At 39.2% G+C, this 19485-nt stretch overlaps 1 protein-coding gene across 1 annotated transcript in view; it reads left to right on the top strand.

Annotated features, from left to right (window-relative positions):
• Nucleotides 1–19485, top strand: part of MST1R (macrophage stimulating 1 receptor) — a 57203-nt gene that overhangs the window by 5699 nt on the left and 32019 nt on the right. The window contains exons 3-6 of the mRNA XM_034440937.3: nucleotides 12793–12981; nucleotides 13384–13509; nucleotides 14495–14665; nucleotides 18102–18280. Coding sequence (XP_034296828.2) covers nucleotides 12793–12981; nucleotides 13384–13509; nucleotides 14495–14665; nucleotides 18102–18280 — 665 coding nt within the window. The remainder of the gene's footprint in view (nucleotides 1–12792; nucleotides 12982–13383; nucleotides 13510–14494; nucleotides 14666–18101; nucleotides 18281–19485) is intronic.

Genomic DNA, 19485 nt, shown 5'->3' with positions numbered 1-19485 from the left:
CAGAACAGGGAAAATAAATATTTTTTAAAGTTGGGTTTTGATAAATACTTTTAACATACTTTTAACAGTTTTATATAATTTCAACTTTTATTTATTTTTTTGCCTTTCTGTGCTTTTTGGATAAAACTCTGTTAAAGTAATAGGGATAAATAAATAAGAAATTAGCATTCCAATTATACTATTTAAACAAACCCAGAGAGGAAAAGCAAACATTTTACTCCATCAAGAATTCTAAATATTTAAATCAGTTTTTTGGGATGACTATATGATCCAAGATTCATGGCTTTTATAAATTACCACAATAGCAAATTGGAAAACAAAAAGAGATTAGTCCATTATTTTCCAACTAACTTTGGCTTTTAAAAATATGCTTTAAATGTGCTGCATTTTTCCAGGACTTGGAAAGTAAATCCTATTCCTGTCATGCTCATATAGGTTTTTCTAAGACTGTCTGCCTTATAATCTCTTACATCCTGTACTCTCAAATGGAATGGTGACAGAAAATAAATTAAAACACTGAGGAAAAAGTGTACCAGTAATAGGCCTCCTAGCATAGTATTTCTTTAAATAAGAATTATTACCTGTCCCTCAGCTGCACACTCTCCTGTAGTGGTCATTTTTCAACATATCACTAAGAGGACTATAAACTCAGTGATGGCATGATACTTAGGTACCGCTAGCTTTTCCTGGTACCAAATGGATAGGTTGAAACCTGCCAGGGAGAGATTGCTAACATACATTTTTTTTTAAATTTCACATATTATGGAGTTTTGGCAAGAGCAACATTGTTTTGGCAGGTTCTGCAAAGTTCAAGGGTAGGACAGATAACTTTTTGTTTGCTCTTTCCTGTTGGTCAACTGGAGGGGAAGGCTGATGGGTTGAGACTGTTTTCTGAGTTTTAAGATCAGCAGCAATCAAGATGATAGCATGACTAGTTTGGAAAATACAATATAGACATGGAAAACCCCTAAATTTAAATCACTGTAGAAATAGTGTGACTTTATTTATTTTATTTTATTTTTATTTTTTAAAGTTTTATACCGCCCCCTCTCCCGAAGGATTCGGGGCGGTGAACAGCCAAGATTAAGAAACATCCAATACAAACATTAAAATGCATTTAAAACAAAATTAAATCCAATGACTTTCCCCAATTTAAAACCCCTTACCCATAAAATTCACCAATAAAAATTCTAAGCCAGCCCGGCTTGCCGAAATAAAAACATTTTCAGAGCCCGGCGAAAGGTTCGGAGGTCTGGGATCAGTCGTATCCCTGGGGGTAGCTCATTCCAGAGGGTGGGTGCCCCCACAGAGAAGGCTCTTCCCCGGGGGGTTGCCAGTCGACATTGCCTGACTGACGGCACCCTGAGGAGACCCTCTCTGTGGGAGTGTATTGGCCGGTGGGAGGTTATCGGTGGCAGAAGGTGGTCTCGTAAATAACTGGGCCCTAAGCCATGGAGCGCTTTGTAGATGAGAACCAGTACCTTGAAGCGCACCCGGAAGACCACTGGAAGCCAATGCAGCTCACGCAGGAGAGGTGTTACATGGGAGCGCCATGTCGCCCCCATAAGTACCCGCGCGGCTACATTCTGCCCCAGTTGGAGCCTCTGGGTGCTCCTCAAGGGGAGCCCCATGTAGAGAGCATTGCAGTAGTCCAGGCGGGAAGTGACGAGGGCATGAGTGACCATGCATAAGGAGTCCCAATCCAGAAAGGGGCGCAACTGGTGTATCAGGCGAACCTGATAGAAAGCCCCCCTGGCCACAGCCATCATATGCTTTTCTAAAGACAGCCGTGTGTCCAGGGGGACACCCAAGTTACGCGCCCTCTCCGTGGGGGCCAATGTCTCGCCCCCAATAGCCAGCGATGGCACCAGCTGGCTATATCGGGACGCCGGCAACCACAGCCACTCAGTCTTGGAGGGGTTGAGTTGGAGTCTGTTCCTCCCCGTCCAGCACGGCCTCCAGGCACCGGGACATCACTTCAAGGGCATCGTTGGGGTGGTCTGGGATGGAGATGTACAGCTAAGTGTTATCAGCGTACAGATGGCACTGCACCCCAAAACCACGGATGATCTCACCCAGCGGCTTCACATAAATGTGATTTAGTTTCTGTGATCCACTTGGGGGGGGGCGGGCAGAGAAACCTTCTTCTACAATCTGAAACTTAACCCAAGCAAAACACAATTGTCTCATGTGATCCACGTAGATCTGTCAAGTAGAGGACATTTATTAAGACTCAGCTTTTCTGCCATGCACTATTTTTCATTTTTTTGTTGCCATTTAAATTCTGTTTAAATTGATAATTTTATTTTTAATTTTCTGAATTTGGGATTTAAGTTATAGTTTAATTTGGCACTATATAAATATCAAAAATAAATAGATTCTGTTTTTTTTAGTTAGGATTGCTTAACTGTAGTCTATTATATCAGCCTAAATTCATATTTCTAAAAGTTGGAAAAAAAATAATTGGCATAGTTGAAACTATGCCTTCAGGATGAAATGCAAAGAAAGTTTGCTTATAGGCTTAGTATTTTGCATTGTAGTTTTAATTCCCACAAAATAAATTACTGTTTACCTTGGATTTATTACCTGTGCATTCTTTTGCTGATGTACAAAGGAACTCAAAGAAGTCACAGTAATCTGTTTCCAGGTTCTTGCTATAATCTGTGCCACTTTTCAGAAGAACACAAATGAGCTTTTGTATTATCTCCATTTGTTATCATAGCTTCCATTTCAAATGTCAATACCTTCTCATTAATTTTATGGCCTTTTCTGACTCTCAGCCTCACTTGTCCATCAGCTGCCTGCTTTGAAAATGATTAAGCATTAACAATTGTAATATATATTTTTGTAGGTTAAATAACTGGGAGCTCCTTAGGAATATTTTATAGAAGAATATAAAGTTGTAGACTGAAAAAAGAAAAAAAATATTAAAATACAAAATATACTGAATAAAAAAACCTATTCATAGCAGGAATTCAGTGTACCTCTATTAGGTCTCAACAGTTTCTGATCACCATTGCTATGACCCAAAATGTATCCGCCTTCCTGGAGATTTTTCAGTCATTTCCTAGAGAATTGCCTTTTGGAATCAATCTGGGTAATTTGTGATTATAGAAGAAATTTCCTGCATCCCCAAGGCTTTGTCTTAGCCCAGTGTAGCTAGATAATGAGGAAAGAGGCCACAAAGGACCAGATCAGAGGCTATTTGCTTCTTCCACCACAGATTATAACAATATAAATTGTAATAAAGACTTGCCCCCTTTAATTTATTTGAATTGATGTGTGACTATGAGGGCTATAAAATTTGTTTAATAAATAAAACTCAGGTGGCATCAACAGAAAAGCTCTCTGCATCTGTGGCAGAATAAAGAACTCAAAGCAGAAAAGTAGACTCAACCTCTTGTAATACAGTACATCTCTCCCTTGTAGTATCTCTTTATGGACATTCTTTACCTTTAAACTTCTAAGGCAGATGTCCAAATGCAAAGATGTTCTCCTTGAAGATATAATGATATTAAAATAAAAAATGATTTTTTAAAAAAATCCTTAAAGATAATGTCAGAGACCTGCTTTGTATCTGAACATACTGTATGTTGTTGCTGTCTTTCTTGCAAGATATCTTTGCACACATATCTGTGTTTAGGTATGTGTTACTACATATTCTTCATAAAATCTCTACTCTTTCAAGTATCGACAGATTTACTATTTTTGAGAACACTGGATTTATAAACTTGAGGGTTCTTTATTGTTTTCCTGTAACTAAAATTATATCTACTTAAAACTTTGTTCTGTTGACAGATATCTTGGAATGCTGATGTTAGTTAGTCTTGTGCAGTAAACAGTGGAAGGACAGAAAATCTACAATGACTGGGGGATTAATTATCCAGCTATATTGTGTTATATTAATTGTCCAGCTATGTTATATTCAGAAGAGGACAGGCTGAGTGCCCTTGGCACAGCTAAATAAAATGGGAAGGGCTTTCATGTGTGCCTTAGCAAAATTGTTTTTTATTGTCAAAATACTTGTGAAGTATTGTGAACTTTGAATATCTATGCTTTTCTATCTGCTTCTATAGCCCTAGAGCTATAGGCTTAAGTAGGAGATTGATGAAAACATATCAGAGTTAGGCAGTGGCAAAGTACTTCCTTGTATACTGTTGCCAAGACAACTATGTAAACATGTCCTTGAATTCATGGGGAGTAGAGTTTAACTCAAAAACTCTTCTCCCCACCCATTACGCATTTGCATTATATCACACGTACCTTAATATCTCAGTGAATAGTTTCCTCTATATCAGTGAATCTGAGCAGGTGCTACTCAGCCCTACAGTGAGAGTTCCTTTGGACATGATCATGGAACCCTACCCTTTCCCTGACCACACTCTTGCTCAACAACTAGTCACAAAACATGGGTAAGACCAGACTGCCGGAATCAGAATATTGCGAAACCCTTCACAACCTGATTTCAAAAAAAAGGAAGAAAGCACTTAGTAAAGAGATGGCAGGCACATTTTTATTACTTTGCTCAATTTCCGCTTGTAATCTTCAAGAACAGCAGCAATGGGAAGTTATACATTCATGAATCTTTGACTGGCCAGTTAGCTAATTTGGCAGCTGCCTGACATGGTGAGAAAGGACAGGCTGATGTCAAAGCAGTCTGGAACTAAGAGTTTGGGTCTGTATTAACAGCAAGTATGCGGCTGTTGAGACTTGGCATTTAAGATCAATGCACTTCTGCATCTACTTATCTACCCTCAGTAAATAGAGAATCCTCCATTCGTGTATTCACAGATAGTAGCTGTTGTTTGAGCAAGTACTTCCCATTTTATTTTATTTAAAAGATGTGTATGTCTGCCTATCTTAAACAACTCTAGGTTGCTCACAACAACAGTAAAACCAGTAACTGTAAAACAACTATAAGACAGTAAAGCAATCAAATAAAAATAAAAATTCTATGCTTATTCATATTCTCAGGATGCCCTGCAGAAAGCTCCAGTTAACCTCGTTTTTTCCATTTTTCCATTTTTTCCATTGTATTCTATCCTATTGCAGTGTCTCAGTTAAAAGTCAGATCTTAGCCTTCTGAAAGGCTAAAAGGGTGGGTATCTACTGAATTTCTGGGGGAAGGTTTCCAGGTAGGGTCAAAAAAAAGCACACTTCCAAGGTCACACTATGTGGCAGGATTTCAGGGAAGGAATCTGGGACCGTCCCTAATCTATTCAATCTAGTAGGACGGGCAGATATTCTTAGGGAGAGGCGGTCCCATAAACAACCAGACCCCATGCCACGATTCGCAAAAACATTTGGCATCTGTTTTTATAAATACACTAAAAATGTCTTATTCCCAACATTTACTACTTCACTGTAGCCATTAGTAAAACTCTTGTCATCTTACAATGATATATCTTTACTAGTTTCTCAGTCCTCCCCCCAGAGGGGATTGTATACCTGAAGAGGGTTTGCCTATATAAATGGTATACTATTAGAGTTGCAAACATTTGCAAATACATCAGTAGTGGGTTCCTCTTACCTTCGCTACACGTGCGCTTACTTGCTCACATGCTGAGCTTCTGCGCACACGCAGAATGTTCTGCGCATGCACAGAACCTTCTGCACATGCGCAGAGTGTCCGTGATGACATCCGGGTGGGTGGGCGGAGCCTCCCGCTGCCGCCACTACTGGTTTGCCCGAACTGGGGCGAACTGGTAGAAACCCACTACTGAAATATATGTCAAAACAAAATAAGTTTGGATTTAGTTTTTGAAAGAAGAACAGCAGTGATCTCAAATAGGTTTGCAGCAGCATCATTCTTACTAGGTGTTTCAAAAGCTCCTGATCCTAATAATTGAAATAGATTTTGACAAGAAACTAAGAAACAACCTATTTCAACTGATAACACCAGAAACCAAGATTTAGAAGCACCCAGTAGGATAGGCAAAAAATACAGTAAAGGGCAACAAAAGTTATCAATTAATTGAAATAGCATATTTCTAGGAAAACGTCAGAAGCCTAAAAATAGTAAATGTGATGTGATGTGGAAGGGCCAAAAGGATAGAGACTGAACGCTCAGAGTGCTAGGCCAGTCTTAATCTTGGTTTGATGAAAAAGCTTCAGTTGTTTGGATATACACTACGTGTCATCTAAGCCCGTACAAGGAAAACATATTCCAGTTTAGAGCAATGTGTTAATGAGGCTCCTAAATAACAAGAATCACATAGATGGCCATCTAATTTAAAGAGAGGGGAGCAGTGGCATAAGACAGATTGTGGGTAAAGAAATGCAGCAGCAAATTTTACAAGGGAGGAGGAAAAAAAAGATGTCTGGCTGCATGAAGGTGAAGAGTCGGGAAGGCTGGTTACAAGATAAGTTATTCTGCGGAAAGAATGAGAGCATGATATGTCCTCTTTGACCCACCCTATTCCTTTTGCCTTCATGGTTACAGCTGCCATTCTGAGATGCAAAACTCATGTTGCAACATGTGCTGAAGTAACCCTGGAACAGAACCCCAAAGCCTTCAGCTAAGGTGGTCTTTGGAGGGAAGATTCTTTTATCTCTCCTGTTTCTTCTTCAGGCCCACTTTTCCTTTTCTTCTTTCTGGAGGACCGAGAGCTATTAGTGAAGCTAAGGGACCCTTTCTTTGCCAGGGTCAGATTCACTGTTTCTTTTGTAGAGTCCAGATTACCAAGCAAACGTTTGCCGACCCTTATATTTTGAAAAAATTGTAGAGGAAGAGGGAGATTTCTGGCTCCTCCTTTGAGCTGCCTCTCCCATACAATCAATTCTGAGTCATTAGAATTGGTAACAGAAGAGAAGAAAAAAAACCCAGAAGGTGTACAAGTGGGTGTGAAACAAATCAAAGAACGATTCAGAGCACATACCTTTCCGGAAGCCAAAGAAAAAAAGTGAAGCCATTGAATCAACAGAGCTGGGCTACTAACTAAAGGCTTCATGGCCAAAAGTAACTTCACCTTCTCCTTCTCCTTCTGAGCACTTAGGTGAAATGATCTCTAGCAGAGGATACTCTAAGAAATGCATTCAGAAAGCCAAGGTTCTCACAAATAACTTTCTTCTACAGGTAGTCCTCGACTTACGACCACAGTTGAGGCCAAATTTTTTGTTGCTAAGTGAAACATTTGTTAAGTGAATTTTGCCCCATTTTACAACTTTTCATGCCACAGTTGTTAAGTGAATCACTGCAGTTGTTGAGTTAGTAACACGGTTGGTAAGTGCATCTGGCTTTCTCGTTGACTTTGTAAGAAGGTCACATGACCCCGGGACACTGCAACCATCATAAATAAGAGTCAGTTGCCAAGCAGCTGAATTTTGATTATGTGACCATGGGAATGCTGCAACGGTTGTGTGAAAAATGGTCATAATTCACTTTTTTCAGTGCCGTTGCAACTTTGAACAGTCACTAAATGAACTGTTGTAAGTTGAGGACTATCTGTATAATTCTTTTACAAGATAACCTTATCAAAACATCAAATATTCACATAATTTTTAATCATTTTTAATGTGGCTGCCTCAGAGTGACCTAATGCTATATCTACATGCTGTAATGAGTGAGCTATTAGAGTAAATATTGAAAGACCTTCGTCCTGAAATGATTCCATTATATGAAGCTGATATAGACTGTTGTAATATTGGATGAAGAAGCCAAAAAGCTTTTCTTGCCTATGGTTTTGTCCAAAGCATAGCTTTTTTTTTTTTAAAGGAAAATAAAATCAGATGAACAGGAGGGAATCTTTCTGTTTCGACTGTAAGGAAAAACAGGGATAAAAGACTAGTAGCTCTGACAAATTAGGGACCTTTTTTTTTCCAGATCATCTGAAAATTCATGTCCACCTACACAATGATTCAGCCATAACAGAAAATGCTGGTGAAGTAATTATTAATACGTTCCAACAAGCCTTGGAGCAGTGCACATTCCATCTCCTTTATTCATCCTCCAATGTAAAAGAAGTTGGAGGCATTTGGGTCTTTTCCCACAACAGATCATGATTTGGGCAAACCTGGGTTAAAGAAACCATGGTTTATATAACCCATCTTAAACTACTCACGCCAATATTTGTGCATCATGAAGAACTCTGCTTAATTTAAATTCAGCAGCGGATGCTTTTAGAATTCTTTTTATGGATATGAAACAGGAGGGCTCGATGGCTGGAACAGGAAAGTCAAAACCCCAGAGGTTTGTCCCAGCTACTTCCTATAGTAGGAAACTGTGGCTTCTGTTACATTTGAATAATGGTCTTCATGGGATACTTTTGCAATTTCTGTTTTTCATTAACACAGTGCCATAATCTATTTGTCATTTATCTGCTCTGTACTGTGTTCTTCCCTCTTTACTGGATGGCTGAACTTTTCACCTTTTCCAGGTTGGATATACTGCTCTTTGCTTTAATCCTTGTATCTCATAAATCTGAATGAAATTCCAGATATCTTTTCCATTTCATAATAGAACCTTGCATAACTTTTTCTTTTAAGATGTGTATACTGTGCATCCAGTAACTTCCTGATCTCTTGTTGATGTGCTTAAAGGTTTACAGGCATGCTGGCAACCCAGCTAAAGTAAGCTGGGTTGCCTGCATCTGGTTATTTTTTTTGTGCTAGGAATGACAAATATTAATCCAGGATTAAGGTGGAAGACTGAAATGCTTTGGCAGCATAAGAAAATGCACAATGAAGAAAATGTCCCTGGGACATGATTAGCAGCATTTTTGGAACTGTCGACTGGAAAGTAGGAAAAATATTTGCAAAACAAGTATTTTGGCACAAACCTGCTAAAGTTGCTAAACCCGAACACCAGATTGTATATTTCAAGGAGTTCTGTAGCACCACTGCTTCTGTGAGAAATAACAACTAACAATCCTCTTGCCTGAACAGGTGAAGATTGTGAATATTAGGATAGGAACTTTTTTTCAGAGTTGAACAATCAGGAGAATCAGTACACGTAGTAATTAAGAACATTTCACAAGCAAGGCAAAAAATTCAATCTGCTTGGTAGTTTCCTACCAAGTACTTTTCTTAAAAAGTGAAAGGAAGAGGAAGCAGGAGTTGTCAAAGGAACTATAAACTAACTGTCTGTAATGGTTACTGAGGATATTTGATCAGTGTAGCTTATAAAGAAGCTTCCATGAGACATCACAGCTTTGGCAGCCACTTAAGTGGGGTGGGGGTGGAACCAATTTCTACAGAGAAATTCTTCAGGCAGGTGTAGGTCTCAAAGAGGGGAATTCACAATAGCTATAGGTATCGTAGATGATCTCATCAACCTCTCCCAGGTGATTCCTTCAGTATTGTTTACTATAAGTCGGAGTCATAGAAGATTCAGTCTGGGACATTGCTTCAGGCAGATTGTGATCTGGCTATGCTTGGCGTGTTCTTTGATCAGAGAGAGTATAATTAGGCTTCCTTTCATGTAGTTGATTTCAGTAACATCAGACACTGATTGGGTTCTCACAATTGTGCTAAGCCAAGCTGTGTTCCTTTGGTGATTTGGAATTGATTTAGCATGCCGCGTGAGTCCATTCAATATGATTTGATACGATCAGGATTTATGACTTAATAGGTTATGTGAACTTAGGTGAGCAGTTATTAAACCAAATTGGTGATTAGCATAATGAATGAAGGACATTTAACAGTTGAGCTACCAGGCTATAGTAAACAGAGCAATTTTCCGCACCCTTGGGTGCATGAATGTGTGACATCTTTTTAGATTGTAAGTCTAAGAGCAGAGACTGTTTTTTAATTGCTCTGTAGAATATACTTCCCGAGATAAAGGTTAAATGAAGCCACAAGTAGGTTAAAAAAAGTGAGTAATTAGTGGCAGTCCAGTCCAAATGCCGATGAACTTCAACTTCCAATTATTTCATCCAGCATTGCCATAGATTAAGGATATCGTCATGCTCATCTGAAAAGTGACTATTTCTTTGTCAACATTTTTAACCTATGAGGATAGCGAAATGCAAAGATGTTTTTGAAATGTTTTTGGGACATGGAAACTGTTAATAAAATATATATATATCTGTAGCTCCTGATCCAGAAGCAGCATTAGTGATAGAAAATTGGCAATAGAATGAGAAGTATTTATTGCAAATGCAAAATTAACATTTCCAGTGCATAAAAATAAGACTTAAATCAGAAACTTAATATTTAACCAAACAAGTTAATATTTCGGGCATTTTTCATGTTCTTACACAAAAAAATATACAAAGCTGTTTTTTAATAGAGTTCTGCATATTTGCTTTTTAAATACTCTGGATCTTTACCCTCAGATATCTTTATAATTTTGCTTGTATTTGCTCATTTTCAACACATATGGTATATTTGATTCGCCTTTCTTGCCAGACCATATAAAATCAACATTGATAAATCTTAGGTCATATTTCTGTTTCTTCTGCTTGAACATCTTTTCTCAGAATTTGTCCCATGAGAAGCAGCAGCAATGCCAGTTAGCTTTTACTATTTTTCACTGGGGACGGGGGAGGGGGGGTTCTGTCTGCAGCTGTACCAGTTTTAATGATTCATGTCTAAATATTTTTAGGTCTAATAAAAAACACCCACAATAATAATAATCCATATGCTAGCAGACATAAATATGGGAAAGGTGTTGATAGCATGGATTTTTTTTTTCCATTATGAATGCCTGGCTGAAGCCACTTCAGCCCAGCTTAGTTATATTTGCATTTCTGCGTACTGTAAGCAAACTTCTCATGTATGTTTACTTCAAAGAAACTCCCACTCCAAAAAATTTAGAGGCCCACATGCACTGTCGCCAAGCAGCGCAGTTCTAAATTTCTTTATTAATTCCTACTCAGCTCAATAGAACTAATCCTAAATAGATTAGCACAGGATACCATCTTGATAATTAAGGAGACCTTTTAGGGACATGCACATGTATTCATGCAAATATAAACTACAATGTAGAATGCAGAAAGGGACAGAGGGCTTCACCATGATTGCTTTTGTGCTGCTAAGCAAGTTAGAAACTCCTAACAGATTTGGTTTTCCCAGTTGCAATGTATGGCTGTGAAAGTTGGACCATAAGAAAGGCTGAGCACCAAAGAATTGATGCCTTTGAACTATGGTGCTGGAAGGAGACTCCTGCAAGTCCCTTGGACTGCAAGGCAATCAAACCGGTCAGTCCTAGAGGAGATCAACCCTAACTGCTCTTTAGAAGGCCAGATCCTGAAGATGAAACTCAAATACTTTGGCCACGTAATGAGAAGGAAGGACTCACTGGAGAAGAGCCTAATGCTGGGAAAGATTGAGGGCAAAAGAAGAACGGGACGACAGAGAATGGATGGAATCACTGAAGCAGTAGGCATGATCTTAAATGGAGTAGGCATGAGCTTAAATGGACTCCAGAGGATGGTAGAGGATAGGAAGACCTGGAGGAACTTTGTCCATGGGGTTGCAATGGGTGGGACACGATTTCGCAACTAACAACAACAACAACAGTTTTGTAGTTCTTTCTGCTTTCAAGTCCTTCAGCTGCTTTTTGGAAAGCATGGACTACCTGGGTAGATGTTTCTTAGAATTGAGGGGTAGGCAGGAAGTTAAGTTTTGGGTGTGTGCACTTGGGACAAGAACTGCAGGAACTTGTCTGGGCGGTCTCCAAGAATCAAACATAATTGAACAGAAGAAAATAAGATCTTGGGAAGACAAGGTTTGACTGATCGTTAAAGAGAGCTAGCCAATACCTCTTGTATGGACTGCTTGCAAAGGCCGATTACAGCCAGTGAAATGGGAAGAGGAATACTGAGGTGGGAACAGATGACTGAATATGTATCCAAGACTGGTACTTTTAAAGTTGTTTTTAGTCTCTCGAGGAAACTGTTCAAGTGATTGTGGAAACCTGTGCTTCCACAAAACCCAATTTGAAAATATACAGACTTGATCTTTATTACTTCCTCACTGGTATAGCCTTCCGGAATAAGTAGAATTTCAAGTGCTTATACCTTCTCTGGCCTTTACAGAAATGGCACTGAAGTACAATAGATAAAATTGGGAATCCCAACAGATAAAATGTTCAGAATTTCATATCCAGAAGGGGTCCTTTTTTCACATAAGACCCTGATTCTCACACCCTCTTCTATATAAAATCAACATTGCACGAGCCCTGTTTTGTGTGTGTGTGTGTGTGTGTGTGTGTGTGTGTCAGAGGTGGGTTTCAGCAGGTTCTGACCAGTTCTGGAGAACCGGTAGCAAATATTTTGAGTAGTTCGGAGAACCAGTAGTAAAAATTCTGACTGGCCCTGCCCTCATCTGTTCTCTGCCTCCCAAGTCCCAGCTGATCGGGGGGAAATAGGGATTTTGCAGTAAACTTCCCCTGGAGTGGGGAGGGAATGGAGATTTTACAGTATCCTTTTCCTGGAGTGGGGAGGCAATGGGGATTTTGCAGTATCCTTCCCCTGGAATGTGGAGGGAATGGGGATTTTACAGTATCCTTCCCCTGGAGTGGGGAGGGAATGGAGATTTTACAGTAACCTTCCCTTGGAGTGGGGAGGGAATGGGGATTTTACAGTATCCTTCTCCTGGAGTGGGGAGGTAATGGAGATTTTACAGTATCCTTCCCCTGCCATGCCCACCAAGCCACACCCACCAAGCCATGCCACGCCCACAAGCCAACCCACAGAAACGGTAGTAAACATTTTTGAAACCCGCCACTGGTGTGTCTATGTATGTGTGTATACATACACACACACACACATACACACACACAATGGTCTTTTGAATTCTTGGTGTCCTTTCTTTGGTGTTTGAACTCTTTTTTAATCTTTGCCATGACAGATGAATCTCTCAGGCCCAGTGGTGGACGTCAGCTGCTTGAAAAAACCTACTTTTATTGCTATGGATGGTTTCAAACTGGACCTCCTGCAAGGACGTATGTCTGATGTATTGCTGACCTCTATCTTTGTAACTGCAATAGGGGAACTTACTGTGGCTCATTTAGGCACATCTGAAGGACGTGTTTTACAGGTTAGTTAAAGCTATAGCTCTTTGCCATATACAATGAATTTACCTCAAATGTTTATATTAGAAGTACACAATCTGAAAATTTCCAGGTTGCATATGTCATCTCCTTGATCCTAACTTGTGGTCCCTGTAGTCTTTTCAGAAGTTGCTATTGAATTGAATTCTTCATGGATCAGAAAAACTAAATTATTAAAAGCATGGAAAATGGTTGCTAGCAATTAAATTGGAGTTGTTGGAAATCAGATTTGTAGTGATAGGAAGAACTATATTTTCAGTTTCCCATGCTTCTGAGCAGAGACCATAGATAAATTTGGAAATGTAGTCACAACATTCTTTTATAATCACAATCTCTAATGGACAACTCTTGATGGAAATTTCTGTGTGTGCATACGTTTGTATTCCTAGATGGTTCTTGATGGATCCAGTTTCTACAAGGCTGAAATGGCCAACTTCTCTTTGGGAGAGAAACTGCCAGTGCTGAGAGAAATTGGCAAGCTGCATCACTCTTTGTTCTTTGCCACAGGAAATGAGGTGAGGCATGTTGAGTTCTCAAGGGAGACTGAGTCTGCTTTGGACTGAGACATACCATGTAGGATTATTGATCCTTTTATTTCTGGGAGGAGGAGGATTATTCAGAAGATGCATTGATTTTACATTACAAGCAAATCTCAAAGGTTGTTAGTGTCTAGATTCAGTGCCTAATATGTAAGTTCAGCAAAACCTATTGACAGAGATTTTCTGTACTAGTTCAGAATGTAGCTCAGGAAAATCTCTTATTTGCTTCCTGAATCTATTCTAAGCATTTGTCGTTGATGTTGTTGTTGCCCTGCTTCATGTGAGCTTTTCAGGAAAAAAAAAGGACCTTGTTTGTTACATTAAGATAGAAGGTGTCTTCCACCTCAGGATCGTAATGATTGAATTTGTACATACTAAATTGGGATGATGTCCATCCAGTTAAAGAAAGGACGGAACATCCCAGAGAATTCCAGAATATTCCATTTTTCTCCTAGCCATGCAGAACCTCCTTCCAAACTAGCCATTCTAGAAGTAGATTGGAAGTTTCTGGAAATAAATCTTCTGAACTGGAAATGGCATGAGGTACTGAAGTGTTGCTCTGGTCCCAAAGCAGATCAGTTTAATACAGGGCACCATTTCCATTGTAGATCCATTGCCAGTTAATTTTTCAGCCATGTTCTGGGTAGAATTACAGAGAACCCATGACCCTTTTTTCTGAAGCCCGGACTATCTTGAGCCAGTGTCTCTGCTGTTTTTATTCAAGCTATAGGCAGGGAGCATACCAGATATATATTTCAGGCATGCCTTTGTGGAAGTAAATTATATTTACATTTTAAATATTTTTTTTTCTGCTATAAAACATTCTATGGAATGTTCCTATGGCGGATGGAAGATTTAAAAACACTTTCATAGATTGGGGCATTAGCCCCAGTTAGGGCTGTGGGAAAAAGACTGTTAATCCTTTTGTCACTTATCTTGATATTTTTTGTTCATTTTGCAGATATTCCGGGTAAACCAAACTGGTCCAGGCTGCCTCCACTTCCTAACGTGCCTCAGCTGCCTGAAAGCAGAGCGTTTCATGCAATGTGGCTGGTGCGGAGATTCATGTACCCGTCAGGGGGAATGCAAGAAACAATGGAACCAAGAGAGCTGCCCTCCAGTCCTCACTGATGTATGCAAATTTCTCACTATACAATATTAGCCAATAGTATGCCAATAGAGTGACTAGTACCCATTACAGCCATGCTTGATCAAGTCATTTGGTATTGGGGATTTATTTCAATTTACTTTCCTTGTTAAATGTCTGTTTCAATATTTTTGTTAAATGGTCTTTTTAAAGTCATAAAACACATCCTGAGAGCTGTAATGCCTGTGCTTTTGGATAAATGCTTTCCTTTTGAACTTCACGGCTAAAATTTGCTTTGCTTTCCTTCTTCTTTCTCCTTTATGATGATTGGGATTCAAATCATAAAGAACCTTTATCTTCCTTCTGAATTTTCTCCACTTTCGCTTCTGCTACAATTGGCTCTAGTACATTGTAGATGTTCTGTAACTTTGTCAAAGGAGAGAATTAATTTCTCTAAATATAAGGTACAGAATAAATAATGTGTCAGATGTAAGTGACCAAATCCACATATATAGAATTCATTGAACAGAACACATTGATTGTGTTCTTTCTGTAATACAGGAGTTAGCTTGAACTCTACATGTGTGGATCTGGTCACTTCGCCTGACATTAATCTCCCCAGACTGCTTATCTTCCTTTGGGAACAGATAGATAAGGTTCCATGGAGCTTGGTGAAGGAGTGGGTAGGTCAGTTCTGGATTTCTTGCGGCTGTGCAATGACTCAGGACTACCGGTAATTCCCTGCTTGATCCCTCCTCCTTGTCTGGCTGGCCGTTTTCCAATAGTAAGGTATGAAATCCAATGTAATGGACTGTATATTAATCTAAGGTAGGGCTGTCAAACTTGTGGCCTGTGGCCAATTGTGTCATACATTGGCCACACTCATGCCCAGTTTAGCGAAGGGGGAAAAGGTCATGATACGTCACATGATGATGCCGTGATGACGTGGGTTTGACACCCCTGATGTAAGGTATAAACATTCATAAACTTAGTACAAATTAAAAAAATTTAAATATTACAATAGAACATAACAACAGAACCAATCCAAGTTCTGCTCAACTTAGTCCACCTTGTGGAATGTTCATGAATAGGAGATGGAGACATAATGTATTCCTCTCCTATCATAATAAGCATTTGGAAGTACTCTGCCAGCAGCCTGAAGACAACATTGATCTCTTGAACTCCTGACAGAGTTGTCCTCCATGAATTTATCCAATTCTTTTCAAAGCCATCCAAGTTAGTGGCATTCCCCAATGTCTTGTGGAAGAATATTTATGCACGACTGGGAGGGGGGAGATGCTTTTAATGTCTATTCTGAATCTTTTAATCAATTTCACTGATCTTAATGTTTTAAGGAGTGTATAATTTCAGTCATGTTCCCACTCAGTCCATGTTTTTCCAAAGAATCCCAAATCCTCTAATCTCTCCTCTTAAGATAGACAATCATTCTGATTGCTCTCTTCTGCACTTTTTCCACCTCCTTTGCAATGTTTCTCAACAGCTACCACTGAAACTGTATACAGTAGCTCAGATATAAGCATACCATAGATTTCTATAAGACTATGACGGTGCTGACTTTTCTTTTTTCAAACTTTTTTCTAATAATGAGGGATGTGAAATTTGTTCTTTTTACAACTGCTACATATGAAATTGACATCTTCATTACAAATCCACTTTGACTTCCAAAATCCTTTCCCTGGGTATTTACAGATACTTCGGATTCCATCAGTGCATTTGTGAAATCAGCATTCTTTGTACTAATTTAAATGGAACCTTCTTGGAAGTTTTCATAATCAGATGTGTTCTTTGACATTTAAATAATATATTTTCATCTACAAACTTGGCCAGCTCTCTGCTTATCCTGAAGTTACATTCATAATCTTTACATCTTTTAGAAACTTGTATGAGTTGCCTATTACATAAGAAATTATCATTGCTGCCAATGTATTGCAGTCATAAAAACGAATGAGTCTTGGTGTTGACTTTTTCTTGGCAGGCAATAGGAAACTATAACTGTTCTCTTAGTTGCTGTCTTTCCAAGTGCAAAAAAAAAAATTAAGGCTCAGTGGCTATTTGAAACTAGGCGATCTTTACTTTAAAAAGCTTTGCACCAAAAGAGAGGTACTGTGCACCAAAAGATTGTTGCATGGATACAGCTTTTGCTAGTCAGTTTCAAGCAGTTTTTCTGTAGCTTTATCTGTTTGCGCCACTAGTCATAGTCTGTAATAAAATGAGTTAATCTTTAGCCAAACAAATTTTAATCTAGTAAACTTTCACCTTCACATACTATATACAGTAATCGCGAAGGGCCCATTAGCTAAATTATTTAAATTGTGCCTTAGAGGAAACCACTGAAATGTCTAGATCACTTGTATATTTCTTAAAGTAGAATGATAAAAAGAAAACTATTATATGATTTGTACTTTCTGTTTCTTTGGACAGCTAACCTTTTTATATAAAAGTAAAGACAAAGAATGTTTTATGTAGAATCAAATTTTAGTTGAGAATTTTATTTAGAAGAGAAGAGAACAACAGAGTTGGAAAGGACTCTGTTGGAGGTCTTCTAGTCCAACCCCTTGCTTAGGCAGGAAACCCTATACCATTTCAGACAAATGGTTGTCCAATATCTTCTTAAAAACTTCCAGTGTTGGAGCATTCACAACTTCTGGAGGCAAGTTGTTCCACTGATTAATTGTTCTCACTGTCAGGAAATTTCTCCTTAGTTCTAGGTTGAATATAGCAATAGAATTCAAATTCAGGTGGGGCTATGTTGATACTCATGCATGTGCAGGAGAGAAACGTCTTTGTTTAAAGTCTGTTCCATGACTAATCGGCAGTTCTTTTGCATAGTCATTTCTTGCTGATTTGATCTGCAGCAGCATTGATACTAGCCTGTCTTTAAAAATATGTAGTTGTCGTTAAACCGACCTGGGATATGGCCTTAGGTCACAATTTTTATCTGCATCAACTTGAATCGTTCTGGTTTTGTTTTGTTTTACTAATACAAGCTTCCCCCATTGCAAGTGATAACGACAGTTTCTTCCAATGAATTGCATCATAGCCCAGCTTTCGCAATAACTGGATAGACAGGGTATATGGAGAAAGTTTGTCATTTCCTCTGGACTTTCTCTCTGTGCAGAAATACATCTGCCCTTTTAACTGCTGCTTCCAACTGAGTTTGAGACATAATATTTAACATTTCAGCAGGAGATAGTGAGATTTTAGGACTGTTTGACAATGATAATTGATCATGACCAGAGCAGAAGAAAACAAGTGAGGGCAATTAACCAGTGGAACAGCTTGCCTTCAGATGTGGATGCTTCATCACTGAAGGTTTTTAAGAAGAGACCGGACAGTCACTTGTCTGAAATGGTATAGGATCTCCTGCTTGAACAGGAGGCTGGACTAGAAGAATTCCAAGGTCCCTTCCAGCTCTCTTCTGATTCTGAATCTTGATGATAATTGTTATCTGCTTTCCCAGTTCCATCCCAGAAACGCACCTCTGTATGGCAGCACCAAGCTGACTCTCTGCGGCAGGGGGTTTCAGTCTCGTCCATATTTCTCTGGCACTGCTGACTCGCACTCAGGCCCTGGGGACTACTTGATTACAGTAGGAGAGAGGACCTGCTGGGTGCTATTTGAAGAGAGCTTAGCAAACCGGTAAGAAGAAAATCTGCCTCCCTTCTTTCTCCCCACTTGGTTTCTGCCTAACTCTGTCTCATGCATATGCTCATACACCAACATTCACAAAAGAATTTCTTCAAATTAACTTCATGCATACATACATACATGGGAAAGGGCGGGGGAATAAAACATGGAGATGGGTATTGTTTGTCAATTATATAACTTCTTCGCTTGGCAGGAGGGAAAATGAATCCAGGGAATTTACATTTCCCTTTTCTAAAATATCTATATCAATTCCCCAAGGAGCATCTGTCACAGGGCTTGTCAGTGGGCCAGAGTAGAGTTTGGTAGTGTGGCATCCATCACAAGCTGCGAGGATGTCATAATCCTTACAGACCCCTCACATCCTAAACTGTTTCAACTCCTACCCTCAAAACGACCCTATAGGGCACTGCACAGCAGAACAACTAGATGCAAGAACAGTTTTTTCCCAAACTCTGCTAAACAAATAATTCCCTCAACACTGTCAAACTATTTACTAAGTCTGCATTACTATTAATCTTCTCATTGTTCCTATCACCCATCTCCTCCCACTTATGACTGTATGACTGTAACTTTGTTGCTTGAATCCTTACAATTTATATTGACTGTTTCCTAATATGATTTGATTGCTTATTTGTTCCTTATGACTATCATTAAGTGTGGTACCTTATGATTCTTGATCATGAACGTATCTTTTCTTTTATGTACACTGAGAGTGTATGCACTTGTGTGTCCAATCACACTTGGCCAATAAAATTCTATGCTATGCTATGCTATGCTATGCTATGCTATGCTATGCTATGCTATTGACAATGTGTGCATAGTGACATCAAATGACATAATTGTGTGCTTTCATCTTGATATCTGATGCTAGTGCAAAAGTTGCACCATTTGCGGGCTCAGTGGTCAGAGCAGAGCAACTTGTGACATAATACGTTTCCGCTACCATGTTACCATGGCTATGAGAAGTCTGCCATATTTCCCTTGATAAAAGAAAGCCCAAATAAAGCCCCTGGATTCTCTACCAAAGGACAGGTGCTGGAAGAGGCAGAGCTGTGCAGATCTGCCCTGGAGGTGTGAGTCTGTCTTTCCACTGATTATGACAATTTTGCAGCCACTCAGTTTTAATGGGCTTTTATTGGGTCTGTGTTGTTTTCTTCATAATTCCCCAAGCACCATTAGATAGGAAGTGCAGTATA

Source organism: Pantherophis guttatus, chromosome 2, assembly GCF_059756535.1.
Source record: "Pantherophis guttatus breed Tessera chromosome 2, ASM5975653v1, whole genome shotgun sequence".
NCBI lineage: Eukaryota > Metazoa > Chordata > Lepidosauria > Squamata > Colubridae > Pantherophis > Pantherophis guttatus.
Note: the sequence above shows the minus strand (reverse complement) of the source record. Positions and strands in the feature narration are given on the sequence as shown.